The 17,691-nt window shown below is 46.8% G+C and overlaps 1 protein-coding gene across 2 annotated transcripts in view; it reads left to right on the plus strand.

The window, feature by feature from the left end:
- LOC132573533 (pro-neuregulin-3, membrane-bound isoform-like) overlaps window positions 1–13,905 on the plus strand; it is a 1,173,232-nt gene extending 1,159,327 nt beyond the window's left edge. The window contains exons 9-10 of one of the 2 annotated variants that reach the window (XM_060241045.1): window positions 839–1,009; window positions 13,394–13,905. In XM_060241045.1, the coding sequence (XP_060097028.1) occupies window positions 839–1,009; window positions 13,394–13,898 (676 nt within the window). In that variant the 3' untranslated portion in view covers window positions 13,899–13,905. The remainder of the gene's footprint in view (window positions 1–838; window positions 1,010–13,393) is intronic. The other variant, XM_060241046.1, reaches the window with a different exon arrangement.
- The last annotated feature ends 3,786 nt before the right edge of the window (window positions 13,906–17,691 follow it).

Raw genomic sequence — 17,691 nt, forward strand, 5'->3', positions numbered from 1 at the left:
AGTGCTCTTCGTACAGGACTTACTGTAAGCTCCAGGAGGATAGGCTACATCAGGGGTGTGTGGCCTAATATGCAAAGGAGTTCCTGCTACAAAAAAAGAAGCCCTGGAAGGGCCTTATCGGGGCCTAGTACCATAGAGTCCACTGTTCAAAGCAGCCATTTTCTCTAAAGAAAAGGATTGTTTTTGCCTGGAGATTAATTGTAATTCTGGGAGAACTGGAGGTTTGCAACCTTAGCCCAGAACACTTATTTTTTTTTTAGTCATCCTTTCTTCAGGAATTTAATGTACATTGCAATCTGAGAGCCAGTTTGGTGTAGTGGTTGTGTGTGGAGTCTTATCTGAGAGAACCGGGTTTGATTCCCCACTCTTGCACTTTTACTTGCTGAAATGGCCTTGGGTCAGCCATAGCTCTCGCAGAGTTGTCTTTGAAAGGGCAGCTGCTCTGAGCCCCACCTACCTCACAGGGTGTCTGTTGTGGGCAGGGAGGGGAGGTAAAGGAAATTGTAAACAGCTTCAGAGCATAGGGTGGAGTATAAATCCAATATCATAATCTTCTTTTTCATCATCATCTTCTTCATCATCATCATCTTCTTCTCCTCCTCTTCCTCCTCCTCCTCCTTCTTCACCTGCAGCTGGTGGAATGGCCATGGAACAGCGATAGCTACCTCAGAGCTGTCCGTGAAAGGGCAGCTTCTGTGAAAGCTCTCTCAGCCTCACCCAACTCTCGAGGCGTCTCTTGTGGGGGAAGAAGGAGATTGTAAGCCGTTCTGGGACTCTGATTCAGAGAGAAAGATGGGGTATAAATCTATGGTCTTCTTCTTCTTGTTGTTGTTCCCAGAAGTCTCTCTTCATGCTGCAGCCCAGGTCAGCGAACCGGGATGCTCCACAGGAATGCCTTTCGGAGGACTCCTCCCTTACCTCGGGGCAGGTTCAATGGAATTACGGGACCAGCATACCAACAGCTAGAAGAGTCTAGAATTACAGATCAGGACATGATACCTTGTCAAGGGTAAGTGCATGTTTGCAACAGAAGCCAGTAATTTTTTCTTCATTTTTAAGTTCCAAGCAAAATAAAATATGAAACGGTAAACGGATGAGCTGCGCTTTGTTCTCAGGCGCTTACAGGCGAGCCTGATCTTGTCGGATCTTGAAAAGCAAGCAGGGTCAGGCGCCTGGTTAGTATTTGGATGGGAGGCTGCCGGAGCTTTTTTTTGTAACTGGAACTCCTTTGCATATTAGGCAGGGGTGGAATTCTAGCATGAGCTCCTTTGCATATTAGGCCACACACCCCTAATGTAGCCAATCCTCCAAGAGCTTACAAGGCTCTTTTTTGTAAGCTCTTGGAGGATTGGTTACATCAGGGAGGTGTGGCCTAATGTGCAAAGGAACTCCTGTTAGAATTCCACCGTGGATATTAGGCCACACCTTCCTGATGTAGCCACTCCTTCAAAAGCTTACAAGGCTTCTTTTTGTAATGCAAAGGAACTGCTGCTAGAATTCCATCCCTGATATTAAGCCACACCCCCTAATGTAGCCAATCCTCCAAGAGCTTACAAGGCTCTTTTTTGTAAGCTCTTGGAGGATTGGTTACATCAGGGAGGTGTGGCCTAGTGTGCAAAGGAACTCCCGTTAGAATTCCACCGTGGATATTAGGCCACACCTCCCTGATGTAGCCACTCCTTCAAGAGCTTACAAGGCTTCTTTTTGTAATGCAAAGGAACTGCTGCTAGAATTCCATCCCTGATATTAAGCCACACCCCCTAATGTAGCCAATCCTCCAAGAGCTTACAAGGCTCTTTTTTGTAAGCTCTTGGAGGATTCGCTACATCAGGAAGGTGTGGCCTAATATGCAAAGCGGCTCCTGTTAGAATTTCACGCCTGATATTAGGCCACACCGCCTGGTGTAGCCAATCCTCCAAGAGCTTATGGGCCTCTTAGAACAGGGCCTATTGTAAACTCCAGGAGGACTAGTTACCTTGGGTGTGTGACCTGATATGCGAAGGAGTTCCTGCTACAAAAAAAAGCCCTGGAAACCACCAAAGAAGTCCAGAGTTTCTGCAAAGAGGCAGGCAATGGCAAACCACCTCTGTTCCTCTGTGCTTTCCCCCCGCCCCCATTTACAAATATGGGTTATCTGCTTCAGCTAGGGTTTCTAATGTGTACAGAAACAGAAAGTCTATCAGTATGTTTCCATTATGAACGGAATAGGCTTCCCAGTCCCCAGGTCCCAGAGGGGGATCCCCCGGTTTTACAGGCTTCCCCCCTCCCCCAGCCAGCTGGCCGGCGGGGGAAGCCCCGCCCCCAGAGCCATCATGCACCTCTATGAATGATTCCCATAGGGAATGATGGGGAATTGATCCGCGGGTATCGGGGGCTCTGGGGGGGCTGTTTTTTGAGATAGAGGCACCAAATTTTCAGTACAGCATCTAGTGCCTCTCCCCAAAATACCTCCCAAGTTTCAAAAAGATTGGACCAGGGGGTCCAATTCTATGAGCCCCCAAAGAAGGTGCCCCTATCCTTCATTATTTCCTACGGAAGGAAGGCATTTAAAAATTTGTGCAGTCCCTTTAAATGTGATGGCCAGAACTTCCTTGAAGTTCAATTATGCTTGTCACACCCTTGCTCTCGGCTCCGCCCCAAATGTCTCTTGGCTCCACCCCCAAAGACTCCTGGCTCCACCCCCAAAGTCCCCAGATATTTCTTAAATTGGACTTGGCAACCCTAGAACGGAACCTTCTCCAGATGGCCTGCGATGACAGATCGGTAACGCGGAAGAACTGGATTTCGTTCTTGTCAGACCAGCTGATGAGGGGGCTTACTGATTCTTGAAAGGATCTCCATGTGCACTGGCCTGTGCATCTGTGCTCATTTGGATTGGGACTAGCACCTTTTCTCGCAAACTATAAGGGAACATTTTGAAACAATCGCAGTTGAACTCCCTTTTAAACTTACATGTGTAAAATTTATATGCCCTGGAGAGTTCCTTTAACTGTATCATTTCATGCTGTTAAGAGTTTGGAGACAGCAGTAGAAAAATGAATCTTCTCATAAAAATAGTGGAGCAAAACTTGGGAAGTAATATTTTGAAAGGTTGGTAGAACACGATCGTGGACTGATCGTTGGTTGAATTGATGTTACATATGTGCCTGCGTTCTACGCAAGCTGTTTGTAGGAGAGAAACCCCTTTGAGATTTTTATCAGTATCTTCCATAGCCTTCAAAGATGAACATAAATGTGCGAAAACTGACGATTAAGGGACAATTATTAAAAATATTATACACATAGTAGTTCAGTATCAAAACATATATATTGAGGATAGAGCTCAGCAGAGGTTTTAAAACAAAGTTATGAATCACCCCAAATCCCAGCAAACATTATGTGAAATAACTCAGAACCCTGCTGGATCAAACCAGTGGTCCATCTAACCCAGCATCCTTTCTGACACCAGCTGGCCAGCATCTGGGAGGCCAACAACAGGCATAGAGGCTGAGGCCTTCATAAGAACATCAGAAGAGGCCTGAGAGATCAGACCAATAGTCTATCTAGTACAGCATACTGTCTCACACACTGGCCAACCAGTTCTTTTGGACCAGGGGTGTCAAACTCATTTGTTATGAGGGCTGGATCTGACGTAAATGAGACCTTGTTGGGCTGGGCCACGTGTGTATTGCCAATTAGCGGAGATACAAACTTTATGGAGGACACAATCAAACACTATTAAAGATTTTGTATCTCTCCCTTGTGATTGAGGGAACTGGGCAAAGAAAGCTCTGGCTCTTTCCCACCCTTCCTTGGAGATGAGGAGGAGGCGGAGCCTCAGCCAGTACAAGGAAAACAGGCTTGGCTCAGTAGCTCTGAAATGCAACTGAGAGAGCCTGGCAAAGTAAGCTCTTCCTCCTCCCTTTCCTCCACAAGAGAGGAGCCTCAGCCAATGGAGAAAATAGAGGCTTTGCTCTGTAGCTCCTGTGTGATTGAGCAGGCCTGGCAAAGCAAGCTGTGACACAGAAGGCAGCAAGAGAGAGGTAGAAGAAAGCAGACTTGCTTGCGGTCCTAATAGGAACCCTCCAGGGGCCTGATTTGCCCCTGGGCTGCATGTTTGACACCCCTGTTCTGGACAGTCAACAACATGGCATAGAGGCCAAGGCCTTCTTAGGAACATAAGAGCCCTGCTGGACCAGACCAGTAGTCGATCTAGTCCAGCAGCCTGTCTCACACACTGGCCAACGAGTTCCTCTGGATGACTAACAACAAGGCCCAGAGTCCTAGTGGTGGGGCGTGGGGGGGATGCTTGGCAAAAGCAGCCATGAGACGAGGGATTTATTATTGAACTGTTTCCATCCCCAAGAAAACAAAGCTGCCTCAGATCTGGCCACCACATGACAACAGGGTTGTTTGACAACTCTCAGAGCACCCTAAGTCATATTTCCTCTTTTGTTTCTTAAAAAAAGAGAGGAACAAATGCCTTAGTGGTGGTAGCAGCCCTTAAACTTAAAACATTTATTTTCCCTGTGCTTACCAATTTCCAGCGGTTGGAGTGGATCAATTTGATCAGCTGAGTGGCCTTCTGATATCTCATTTTAATGTGGAGCCTTCTGATCGGAAACTATTCTCTTCCTCCTGGCATAATTAATGGCTAGATGGCCAGCAAAAGAGTAGTCACTACTTGTTTCCAGGCTGTCTTTGTAAATCTGGAGGCTTCTGTGTTAATAAGACCATTGGTCTCAACCAGGGGTAGAATTCTAGCAAGAGCTACTTTGCATATTAGGCCACACCCCCTGATGTGGTCAATCCTCCAAGAGCTTACAAGGGGTGTGTGGCCTAATATGCAAAGGAGCTCCTGCTAGAATTCTACCCCAGTCTCAATATAGCAGAGCAGATAATTCATTCTCCTCAGTTTCAACAAGAAAGGGTTTCCCTTTAGCATACCAGCCAGGGGTTCCCAACCTTGTGGAGCCTTGGAAACACCTTTGAAATTCTGACACTGCTTCAAAATGGCTGCCACAAAATGGCTGCTGGAGGTAGTCATAAAATGGCTGCCACAAATCTCCTTCAGCCACACAGTGAAGATTGTCACAGTGAAGATTGTGGTAGCGGCTGAAGCAATGCTTTAAAAAATCTGCACAACGATTCAAATATCCAGTGACCAATCGGAAGTCTCGCTGGGCAAGCCAACCTGGCTTCAACCGTTTTCTAAAAACGTTTGGTGGGCACCAGGAAAGGCATTTGTCAACTCTCTCCACCCCATGCATAATTTTATGAACCTTTATTATGCCCCCCTTTAGTAGGGTCGCCAAGTCCCCCGCAGCCTCTGGGGGAGGAATTTTTGTGTGTGCGAGTAGCGTGCGCAGCATGATGATGTCACTCCCAAGTGACATCATCATGCCGGTGATGTCATGAGCCGTCTGCTCTAGGATCTTCTGGGAAAACTCTATGGTTTTCCCAGACGCTCTAGCAATTTGGGAGCGAGTTTCCACAATGTCATTGCACCGGAAATGTCAGGTGGGGATCCCCCTGCCAGCCCACTGTGGGCCGGTGGGTTGGGGACCTCCAGGGTGGGAGAACCTCCACCCAGCCCAGGAGCTTGGCAGCCCTACCCTTTAGTCATCTCTTTTCTAAACTAAAAAGTCCCAGTATTCAGTACCAGGGAGTACCATCAGAAAAAGCCCTGTCTAAATCAGTAATTTTTAAAAAGAAAATGATGCACATTTTCCTGAATCTAAATAGGAAATGTCATGACCCCCACTGAGCTGTCTGGGCTCTGACTCAGAAGCCTCCAATGAGAAGCCTGAGGAACTAGAAACAAACATGGCCTGCAGGAGGACAGAAAACTCCTGGAGACACCTGAAGGCCCATCTGCTACAAAATGCGCCCCAAGGAACCTGCAGTTGAAGGTCCTCCAGGACTTGCCCCTGAAGAGCCTGAAGTTGGATCTAGGGTCGCCAAGTCCAATTCAAGAAATATCTGGGAACTTTGGGGTTGGAGCCAGGAGACTTGTGGTGGGGCCAGGAGACACAAGGGGTGGAGCCAGGAGCAAGGTTGTGACAAGCACAATTGAACTCCAAAGGGAGTTCCAGCCATCACATTGAAAGGGCCTTTTAAATGCTTTCCCTCCATTGGAAATAATGAAGGATAGGGGCACTTTCTTTTGGGGCTCATAGAGTTGGACCCCCCTGGTCCAATCTTTTTGAAACTTGGAGGGCTCTTTCAGGAGAGGCATCAGATGCTATGCTGCAAATGCAGTGCCTCTACCGAAAACAACAGCCCCCACAGAGCCCCAGATACCCGCAGATCAATTCTCCATTATACCCTATGAGAATCAGTCTCCATAGAGAATAAGGGAGTGCCCAGCAGACATCCCGCCCCCTCCCACACACACACACTTTCTGATGACCTTGAAGCAGAGGGAGGGCCTCCAAACCAGGGGATCCCCTGCCCCCACCTGGGGCTTGGCAACCTTCGTTGGGTCTCTTCCACGAACCCCTCCCCTGGAATAACTGCCAGTCCAGGACCTGCTCCACGTGCCCACCGAAATCTGCCGCCACCCAGTAGGAGCAGCGGAGGCAGTGGGTTCGTGCCAAAGAGTCAATGCCAGGTTTGCGGTCCGTGCTCCCGTCTTCTGGGTCAGACCCTGGTCCTAGTGGATGGAATCCTTTGCAGAATCCTGGCTGCAGTTCAAGCCTTGACCAGCTGAGTGTCAGGTGCTGCTACCAGAGCAGGTGGAGCGGCTGTCCTCTCAGACTATTTAAGCCTTGGGCAGGGAGGGGAAGTTTTGCTGGACCAGCTAGTCCCCTCGGTGTAAGCCTGCGTACCAGCACCTCGCTTCCAGTCTTGGCTCCCACTGATGCCCCGAGCCTTACGCTCGAGGCCTGAAGGCACTACTCCAAAGGAGACCTGACTGGGCCTGTCTGCAGAGTGCAGGACAGGAGTTTTCTTTTAAAAATAGTCCCTAAATCAGGGGTGTCAACCTCATTTGGTACGAGGGCGGAATCTAACATAAATGACACCTGGCCGTGCCATGTGTGTTGTAAAAATGTAATTCCAGGGAGTAGAGATATAAACTTTATAATGGACACATACAACTAAAGATTTTTTTTAAAGCCCTTAAAATAAAACATGCTTAAAATATTAGCACTTTGGTCTTAAAGGGACCCAGGGAACCGGGCAAAGGAAGCTCTGGCTCTTTCTTTCTTTCTTTCCACAGGGGCAGGAGGGGGAGGAGCCTCAGCCAATAGAAGGAAGAGAGGCTTGGCTCAGTAGCTCTGCTGTGCGATTGAGAGAGCCTGCCAAAGCAAGGTTTCCCTCACCTCTCCCTTCCTCCCCTTGGGAGGAGCCTCAACCCAGGAGGAAAATTAAGGTTTTGCTCTGCAGTTCCTGTGCCATTGAGCAACCCTGGCAAAGCAAGCTGTTTATGCAGAAGGAAGCAAGAGAGAGGGAGAAGGAAGCAGACAACAGGCATTTGCACAGGGGTCTAATAGGAGCCCTCCAGGGGCCTGATTAAGCCCCCAGGCCGCATGTTTGACACCCCTGCCCTAAATAATTTTAGAGACAGCTGGCCAGAATATGAGCAAATGTATTATGGGGCATGCTTCAGATAGCTGATTAATCCTGGTATGACTTTGACCTAGGACTTCCTCTTAAAAATGACTTGGTACTTAGGACATTACCCATGTCCTCTAATATCTCTGGCTGTTATTGCACACGCCTTTTTTTGTCTGTGGCATTGTTCGGAGAGGGTTTTCTTCTACCAACCTGGCATTCATTCATAACAATCGCAAATCAAACTCAGGTCCCAATTCTTGCAGCATTCCTTTGTATTTTACTTTTTTTGGGGGGGAGGGGGAGGAAGCAGAGCCAGATTAACAATTAGGCCAAGAAGGCAATGGCCTATGGGCCCCCATGCCTTTAGGGTCCCAGGCCAGTTCCCCCCCCCCACCGCTTGCAGCCCTTCCAGCCTGCACGCGCAGCCAGCAACGGAGCTGCTCTTTGCCCGACTTGCCTGGTGCGGCTGCTGCTGGCGTTGTCTCCAAGTTTGCCTCTCTCTGCCTCTCCCCTGCAGCTTAGTAAAAGGGGCTTTTAAGAAGGTGCCTGCAGGCTGCAGCGGGGCTGTGGGCAGTGGGTGGGCGCTCTGATATAATTTGCGAGGGGGCCCCCAAGATTTCGACCGTCGGGGCCTCCATAGGGTTTAATCTGGCGCTGGGAGGACGTTTAACCGGATCCTATTGGCTGGCTTAGGGTCACATGCCAATATGTGTTCAGCCAGCGTCCTGAAATCAGATGGGTAGTATCAGTCATTCCACCTGCATTCACATCATCTGTAAATGGGAGTCAACAGGACTTCCCTTCAGACGTAGCAGAAATGGTTGAGCCACTGAAGTCAGGAGAAGGTATTTACATTTGACAGACACTTCCTAAGAATCCCTTAACTGTTCAGACAGAAGGCAAGTCGGTAATTAATCTGAAATCTGCATACAGTGTGAAACTGAAGCTCAAAGACAATGCTAGATTCCATCGTCCCCGATTATGTTTCAGGACATGGATCTTGTGTGACCTTCTTTATAATAATTCCTGATTGGCTTAGACTGTTGAGGAGATATGAATTCTAATGGGGATTCCTTTTGGCCCTTTATGCGCAGATGTCCTCCTTCAATCCATCAATCTTTATTGCATTAGCAACGAAATGCCATAGCAACCAACAAACAGACTCAACATTTTTTAAAAAAAACTCCATAAAACATTCACTACAACAATAGACTTATATTAATCCAATGATAAAATTTAGGCTGAATTATCAATAAAATTTATCCAACAACTTCCTGTGGAAACAACCCACAGCGGTAAAAAGGAGAGTAGTTAATATAGCTCATTACTCATTTTTAAAATCTGTAATGGCAGCCGCAAATCTTGCCACTTGGAAACTAATATATTTATCTCCATCTGACAATAGGAATACTAATTTCCCTGGGTCCAACCTTCCAAAAAGGTGAGATAAAACGGTAATGCCCTCCTTAAACATTGTCTTCTAGATACTGGACTTTGATCGAGCAGCAAGTCATGTTTCTGTGATTGCCCTTTTCCTCTCAGGAGGGGTCCATGACTTGAGCGATCAGCTGTTGGAACTGAGTCCTCGCGGCTTGACAACCTGCCCTCTGCTTCCAACTGCTGGAATCTGTAATGGACACTTCTATCAATGTTCCACATTCTGAAAAGACTTGCTGGTGGAGCACAGAGAATCTTTCTCATTAGGTTCTACATTATTTCTTGCATAAAATCCCTACAATGGAGCTGTTAACGTGGGGGGGGGGGGCAATGGTCCACCATTCCATTGCTTCACAGTGGCCTCAGAGCCAAGAAAGGAGGGCATTTACCTTATTTCCCTTATTATTATAGAGAGCCAGTTTGGTGTAGTGGTTCAGTGCGTGGACTCTTATCTGAGAGTACTGGGTTTGATTCCCCACGCCTCCACTTGCACCTGCTGGGATGGCCTTGGGTTAGCCATGGCTCTGGCAAGAGTTGTCCTTGAAAGGGCAGCTTTTGTGAGCACTGTTTCAGCCCCACCCACCACACAGGGTGTCTGTTGTGGGGAAAGAAGATATAGGAGATTGTAAGCAACTCTGAATCTTTGATTCAGAGAGAAGGGTGAGGTATAAATCTACAGTCTTCTTCTTCTTCTTTCTCTTGCCAGCTCCCTTTCTCCCTTACAGCCAATGGAAAGAGACCAAGTCTCCTCTTGACCTTTTTTGATGGCAGTACAGCCATGTGGGCACAGCAGGATATCATAGTATGGAGTCTAGCCTCCAAAGCAGCCATTTCCCTCCCCAGGGGAACTGATCTTTTATATCCTGGAGATCAACTATAATTCAGGGAGATTTCTAGTTCCCAGGAGTTTGACAGTCCTTGATGGTAGGCCCCCCAAGCTGATTCTGGCCTCTTTTCAGATGAGAGGCCCTCATGCAGGCCTGTGGCATGTCTGCTTTGGTAGGAGAGATAAAGAGGGGGGAAATCCCTTTTGTAGGTAAAAGCTGCTTTCATTTCCTGCTGTCAGCTTCTAGCTGGAGGTGTGAATAGACCATCATTGGCTAGCCAGGGAGGTCATTAGCATTTAAGCATTGTTGGCCCTCAAGCAGGCCTGTGGCATGTCTGCTTTGGTAGGAGAGATAAAGAGCGGGAAAAACCCTTTTGTAGGTAAAATCTGCTTTCATTTCCTGCTGTCAGCTTCTAGCTGGAGGTGTGAATTGAACATCATTGGCTGGCCAGGGAGGTCATTAGCATTTAAGCATTGTTGGGCTGAAAAGAATTGACTAGCTTTAGGTGTGAACTGACTATTGCATTGACTCTGGTCCAGGAGGTCATTAGCATTTCTAAAGGGTTGTTGGTTGAGACTGAGACTGTACTAAAAGAGAAACTTTTTTTAAAAAATGAAGGCGACAGTTATGAACAATCCAAGCCTCCAACGTATTCCGCAAGTAAAGTTAATGTGAAGTTTCTTATAAACGTTTGTTTGCGAGTGCTTCCCTGGAATAGATACATGTCAACTGCCCAGTTAAAACAAAACAAGAGAACATATTGAAGAAGAACTGCAGATTTATACCCCACCCTTCTCCCTGAATCAGAGACTCAGAGTGGCTTACAATCTCCTATATCTTCTCCCCTCACAACAGACACCCTGTGAGATGGGTGGGGCTGAGAGGGCTCTCACAGCAGCTGCCCTTTCAAGGACAACCTCTGTCAGAGCTATGGCTAACCCAAGGCCATTCCAGCCGGTGCAAGTGGAGGAGTGAGGAATCAAACCCGGTTCTCCCAGATAAGAGTCCGCACACTTAACCACTACACCAAACTGGCTCATATGAACATATGAAGCTGCCTCATACTGAATCAGACCCTCAGTCCATCAATATTGTCTACTCAGACTGGCAGCAGCTCTCCAGGGTCTCAAGCTTCTCCATTCTTTTGCACAGCCTGATCCGTGTAGCAGGTTTCCTAGGAAGTAAGCTCCTCTGTTCTAAACTGTCCTCCCCCTGCCCCTCAAGAAAAAAAAAAAAACCTGGCTGCGGTGCTGTCCACACAAGAGATGGAAATTGGTTCCATCTGTTCTGTCCAAGGCTTTTTTGTAGCAGGGACTGCTTTGCATATTAGGGCACACCCCTCTTCTGTAGCCAATCCTCTGACAGCTTACAGGGCTCTTATTACAGAGCCTACTGTAAGCTCTTGGAGAACTGGCTACATCAGGGGTGTGTGGCCTAATATGCAAAGAAGTGCCTGGTACAAAAAAAGCCCTGTCTGTTTCTATGGTTTTGCCCAGCCCCGTGTCTCCCAGAGCATCTCTGGGACACTCTAGTCAGCTGTTGTGTGATAACATTCATTGACAAGGATACAGCAATCTCTCCCTCCCAGAAACAGCTCCCTGACAACTCGCTCTCCCAGATGTGAAGCTCCTTCTTTTAATACCATTCATTCATTCGGGTGTCTTTTTTTCTCCTCCTCCCCCCTTTCCTCTCTCCTAACCAGCCAGCCAATGAGGACAAGGTGGGGAGGTGGTGTCGCTGTAGTCTATTGGGATTCTGTCCCCCTGGCTCGATGCCCCGTCCCGGACTCTGCCGCTTTTGAGAGTGTGTATCTAGTGTTGGCACTCCCTCCCAAGGGAGGTCTGTCTGTCTCCCTCTAATGTTGTCATCCACCGGAGGGCGTAGGCTTTTTTTGTTGCATTTGGCATACCCCCGGTAATTGTTCTTGCCCTCCTCATGGGTTCCCCCCCCCGTGTTGTTTGTTTATATGTTTTTATTGAAGTCTTGCATATATACAATATTTTAAAATGCTGTTTAAATGTTCCGATAGAATCATAGAGTTGGAAGGGACTTCCAGGGTAATCTGCTCGAATCCCACACACAGTGCAGGAAATTCACAAATACCTTACCCTGTTTTCATAGAATCAGAGAGTTGGAAGGGACCTCCAGGGTCGTCTAGTCCAACCCCCTGCACAATGCAGGAAACTCACAAATACCTCCCCCTAAATTCACAAGATCTTCGTTGCTGTCAGATGGCCATCTAGCCTATGTTTAGAATCCTCCAAGGAAGGAGAGCCCACCACCTCCCGAGGAAGCCTGTTCCACTGAGGAACTGCTCTAACAATCCGGAAGTTCTTCCTACTGTTGAGCCGGAAATTCTTTTGATTTAATTTCAACCCATTGGTTCTGGTCCTACCTTCTGGGGCCACGGAATACAATTCCCCACCATCCTCTATATGACAGCCCTTCAAGTACTTGAAGATGGTGCTCATATCATCTCTCAGCCGCCTCATCTCCTGGCTAAACATCCCCAGCTCCTTGAATCTTTCTTCATAGGACTTGATCTCCAGACCCTTCACCATCTTCGTCACCCTCCTCTGGGCCCATTCCAGCTTGTCTATATCCTTCTTAACATGTGGTGCCCAGAACATGTTTGATGTCTACTGCCTTGGGGACCCTATATGGTTGGAAAGGCAGCATAGGGATATAAGTAAGGTTGGGAGAAAATTGTGTGTTCTTTTTGGTTCCCCCACCACCAGCCTTCAAAGCAACCAATGGGTAAGAGATGAGGAAAGAACCTCTCTTCCCAATCTCATATCTTCTTGGGTGCTTGGAAGGAATTTTCGTAATCTCACGATCTCACATGATTTCCCAGAATTCAAGAGGCACAGGAACTGCCTCAGACTCACTGGAGGGGAGGGATGCATTTGTGTTTCAATGTGAATGCAATGAATATAACAGTGAAAACAGAGATATTTAATAATGACCGAAAAAGTTCAACATTTATTATCATTATTTATTTATATTCCGCCCATTCCCCCATGGGGGCTCAGGGCGGAGTACATCATAAATAATAAAATCACAATGACATCACAATAAAAACCAATTATAAAATTTGATACCACAGGAAGGTCCCGCAAGACAGTAGAGTAAGATGGTATAGCAGGATGATATAGCAAATCAGCAGAGTAGGAGAGTACAGTAGGGGAGGTCATCTGATCTAATGGATAGCTATCTGCCGCCTCATCTGAAAGCCTGGTGGAAGAGCTCCATTTTACCTATTTTACAGGCCCTATGGAAGGCTAACAAGCCAGGCTTGTTAAAAATGCCACAAAAACTGAAGGGAAAATGCCCTGTGGAAAGAGACTCCCCCCATCAGTTTCACGGTCCTCTTGGGTATTATCACTCTAAGGGAAATGGGAAGCCAGTTTGGAGGTGAAACAGCTGAAGAAATGTGGGGAAAAGCAAAAAGAGGCTCAGTCAAGATGGTAGGTAGGATGTTCCACACCCTTGTGTCACCCTACGTTTCCACATCAGCCTTCTAGCCTGTTGTTTCAGTGTGTCTTCCAGGAACGCTAACTTCTTCCTTGTCCCCCCCCCCCCCTGCTTAGGTTATCTTCTGATTTCGAAACACCACAGAATACTTCAATAAATATGCAACTGCCTTCAAGAGAGACAAGCTCTTATTTTAATGGCATGGCCCAAAAGGACACAGTTGGCTACTCGTCTCCAAGAGCCAGCTCCGTTCCCATCATCCCCTCCGTGGGCTTGGACGAAGCCTGCATGCAGACACAGAACGTTTCGGACACAACGGGCCTCACGTGGCGCAAGAACTCCTATTCCACTGAACTGGTCCACGTGAGTGCCCCTGCCAGAAGTTGTCTTATTGCAGAGCAGCAAGAAGTAAAAATATTATTAGAAACTGTCCAAGAGCAGATCCGGATTCTGACCGACGCCAGGAGGTCGGAGGACTTTGAACTGGCGAGTGCCGACACGGAGAACGGCACCAGCGAAAACACAGCTTTTCTGCCTATGAGTCCCGTGGCGAAATTGGAGCGAGAGGCACAGTTTGTCTTAAAAAGTGAAAGGCAAAGAGACTCAGCCTTGATTAAGTGACTTTGTCCTGAGGGGAGGGGGAGGGGAGGGGTGGGGTGGGGGTCAGGGGGGGGAATGTACGGATCTGTGCATTTGAAGCTTTGCTAAAACAGGAAAGAGAGGAAATTAAATACAAATTATTTATATGCATTAATTTAAGAGCATCTACTTAGAAGAAACCAAATAGTCTATCGCCCTCATATCAGTGTTTTTTAACAAAATATTTTTTTAAAGGGAAAGAGAGGCAACCCAGAGGGATAATACTTAAGCAGAAGTTCTGGATTCCTTTTTGTTTCTTTCTCCTCCTCGCCCTCCCTTTTTTCTGTTGTTTCCTCCAGGCCCACATGTCCAATTTCGCAATTCATTTTTTTACAAATGGCGTGTTTAAATATTGGAAGGTTATGTCTTGGTGCCAACCTTAGATTTATGGATTTCAAGAACCGTGCTACTCACCACCATTGTCTGGGAAGGTGCAAATTCCATGGAAACAGACAAGAATATAGTTATTGCCTGCACAGAACTCCCATTTATAGCAATGGAGCTGGCATTTTCCTGCTCTCGGGCCCATCGGCAATGATGATCTGTCCCTTCTAAACAGACATGCAAAGCTTTTCTTTAAAAGCCTGGGTCAGGGTCTCCAACCTTTTAAGCTCTGTGAACACCTTTGGAAATCTGATATCGGGGCGCAGGCACAACCAGAAAATGGCTGCCAAAGGAGGCAGAACCAGCCACAAAATGTCAGTTCTGCATTACACTAGTAATAATTTGGCAACCTTTCGGACACAGTTCTGCATTGCACTAATAACGAGTTGGCAACATTTTGGGCACAAGCTCTGTCACAGGAAGCCATTTTAAATGATTGTATGTTTTCGAAGGTCTTGGTGCTGTGGTTGCAGCTGCTGCCAAAGCGACATTTTAAAAATAAAATCTGCACAGCCTATCAGATCTCTATTGGCCAAGTGAAGCCCTGCTAGGCAAAAGCCCTATCTGGATCCCATTCTCTTTCTAGAATGCTCGGAGGTCTTTGGGAAAGGTGTTGTGGGTGCCATCGTGTCCACAGGCACCGTATGGGGGAACCCTGGTCTAGATCTCCACATCCATTAGGCCTTTTCAGTTCTGGCTTTCAGAAACTGCCCTACACCTAGACCTCCCATTTTATGTGAAAAGGGTAATTCATGAAACATGATGAAATCAGGAAAACCTATAGGATACAGTCATTCCTGGGCATAAGTTCTATAGGTAGGGCACAATGGGATGGGTCGTTGGTGATGGTGTTTTGTACATCAAAGAGGGCATGGAATCAAACAAGTTAGAAAACCTCAAGAAAATTAACTACCCAACAGAAGCGATATGAGTAGAAATACTGGACCCTGAGGGCTACTAAAACATGGTGTGGCATTGCCCACCTGATCAAATCCTTGAGGCTGATCTTGAGAAGGAGAAGGGAGTAAGGAAGGCGACTAAAGCAGATGATGTTACTATACTGGGAGACTTCAACTGCCCTTGCATTGACTGGGGAAACATGTGCTCAAGTCATGCTGTAGAAATGGGATTCCTAGACATCATAAATGACTGTGCCCTGGAGCAGTTGGTCACAGAGCCAACCAGAGGGGTAGTGATCTGGGACTTGATTCTGAGCGGATTTACTCTCAAGACCTGGTCAGAGATTTAGAGGCTGTTACACTAACTGGAAAGAGTGACCTCAATACTATTAAGTTCAGCATTCAGCTCAATAGAAAGTTACCCCTGAAGCCTAAAACTATAATATTTGATTTCAAAGATGGGAACCTTACAAAAATTAGGGGAATCATTAACAAGGAAGGGGAAACACAAAAGAGTCAAATCCCTAGAAAACAGTTGGAAGGAAGCTATTTAAAACCACACTCATGAAGCCCAAATAGCATGCATTCCACAGGTTAGGAGAGGCACTCCCAAGTCCAAAAGAAGGCCTGCATGGTTAACACAAGTCAAGGAAACTTATTTGGATGGCAAAGGAATAAAGATATTGCTAAAGGAAGATGGGGAGATGGCAGAGAAGCTCAGTGACATTTTTTGCTTCTGCATTCACTGTGGTACCCATGCCACAGCCCCTGTTTTCGGGAAGGATGTCTAAATAACTAAGTTGAGGTGACCAGAAATGAAGTTCTAGACCTATTGAGAAAATTAAAAACCAATAAGTCTCCAGGTCCTGATGGCATACACCTGAGAGTTCTTAAGGAATTCAGGTGTGAGACAGTTGATTTACTAACCTATATATATATCCTATCACTAAATTCTGCCACTGTACTAGAAAACTAGGGAGTAGCAAATGTAGCACCAGTTTTTAAAAAGGGATCTAGAGGAAAGCCAGGAAAGTACAGGTCAGTCAGCCTAACATCTGTCCCAGACAAATCAGTAGAAACTGTATAGCATTGTTAGGCACATAGAGGGACAAGCCTGCTGAGGAGGAATCAGCATGGCTTCTGCAAAGGGAAGTCTTGCCTCACCAACCTTTTGGAGTTCTGTGAGAGTGAACAAACACATAGACAATAGACTTTCAAAAGGCTTTTAACAAGGTACCTAATGAAAGACTCAGAGTCCTGAGTAACCTTAGCAGTCATAGGATAATGAGGATGGGTTATCTTAAGGATTAAAAACTGGTTAAATGACAAGAAGCAACGAGTAAGAATAAATGGACAGTTCTCACAATGTAGGGAAGAAAGCAGTGGGGTCCCACAAGGATTGCTATTGGGGCCAATACTATTTAATTTCCCTAATAAATGCTTTGGAACTGATGAAACCGATGGGCAGTAGGTTCGAGACAGAAAAGGAAATAGGACTTTACACTGCCAGAGGATGTAGTGACGGCCGCAGGAATAAATAGCTTTCAAAGGGGACTAGATAGATTCATGGAGGATACATCTATCAATGGCTACTAGCCATCATGCCTGAGGGAAGCCTCCACATTCAGAGACGCTAAGCCTTTGAATCCCAGAGCCGGGAGGCAACATAAGGGGGAGGCTTCATCCTCTGTTGGCCATCCAGAGGAATTGGTTACCCCCTGTGTGAGACAGGATGTTGGACTAGATGGACTATTGGCCTGATCCAGTGGCGTTCTTCCTACGTTCGTATAATTTTCCAGGTTAGGTACACGAGAATGAACACTTGCAACAAACCTAGGTTTCCAGTCACGTATATTAAAGTTGCAAAATAGGCATGCTTCCCCAGTCGAACAAAATGAGAACCAGGTACGTCGGAACGATCTACGTTAACACAGATTTTCCTACAGCTTGGCCACCAAATTGGTAACCACCAAAAAGGGTGTTTGTTCCAGTCTTAATCTAGCGTTCTAGTTGACTGCTAGAATTCGGAAACCAAGTGCTATGACCTGGCCCTGAAGTATCACTCAAAGTGAAATCTGAAGCCAGTTTGAGGATTTTTCCACCAGTGGGGGGAAAAGGGGGGGGGCGGCAAAAGATTCCCGAGGCCATTGGCAACTTTCAGGGCAAGGTTTTGAAGCCGGCAACCCATGGAAAATTAAAGGAGACCCAAAAGCAGGTTGATAAAAATGAGCAGTTTGTCACGGTGGGGTTGTACGTCCCTAACACAACTCTTGCATGGATATCTTTTCAGGGCAGAGAACAATACTCCCTCTAAGCTGTGGAGACTTGTGAGCAAAGATTCTACTTTGTGAGCTACTGGCATTACGCTTGCGAGTTACTGCACAAATTAGTGCGCTCTGGGGCCATCCTTCCGGAATTGAGACAAAAATGTGTGAGCCCGAGGCTAAGAAGCTGTGAGCTAGCTCACACTAACTCAGCTTAGAGGGTAGGGA

The sequence above is a fragment of the Heteronotia binoei genome, chromosome 6 (assembly GCF_032191835.1).
Source record: "Heteronotia binoei isolate CCM8104 ecotype False Entrance Well chromosome 6, APGP_CSIRO_Hbin_v1, whole genome shotgun sequence".
NCBI classification, from domain to species: Eukaryota; Metazoa; Chordata; class Lepidosauria; order Squamata; family Gekkonidae; genus Heteronotia; species Heteronotia binoei.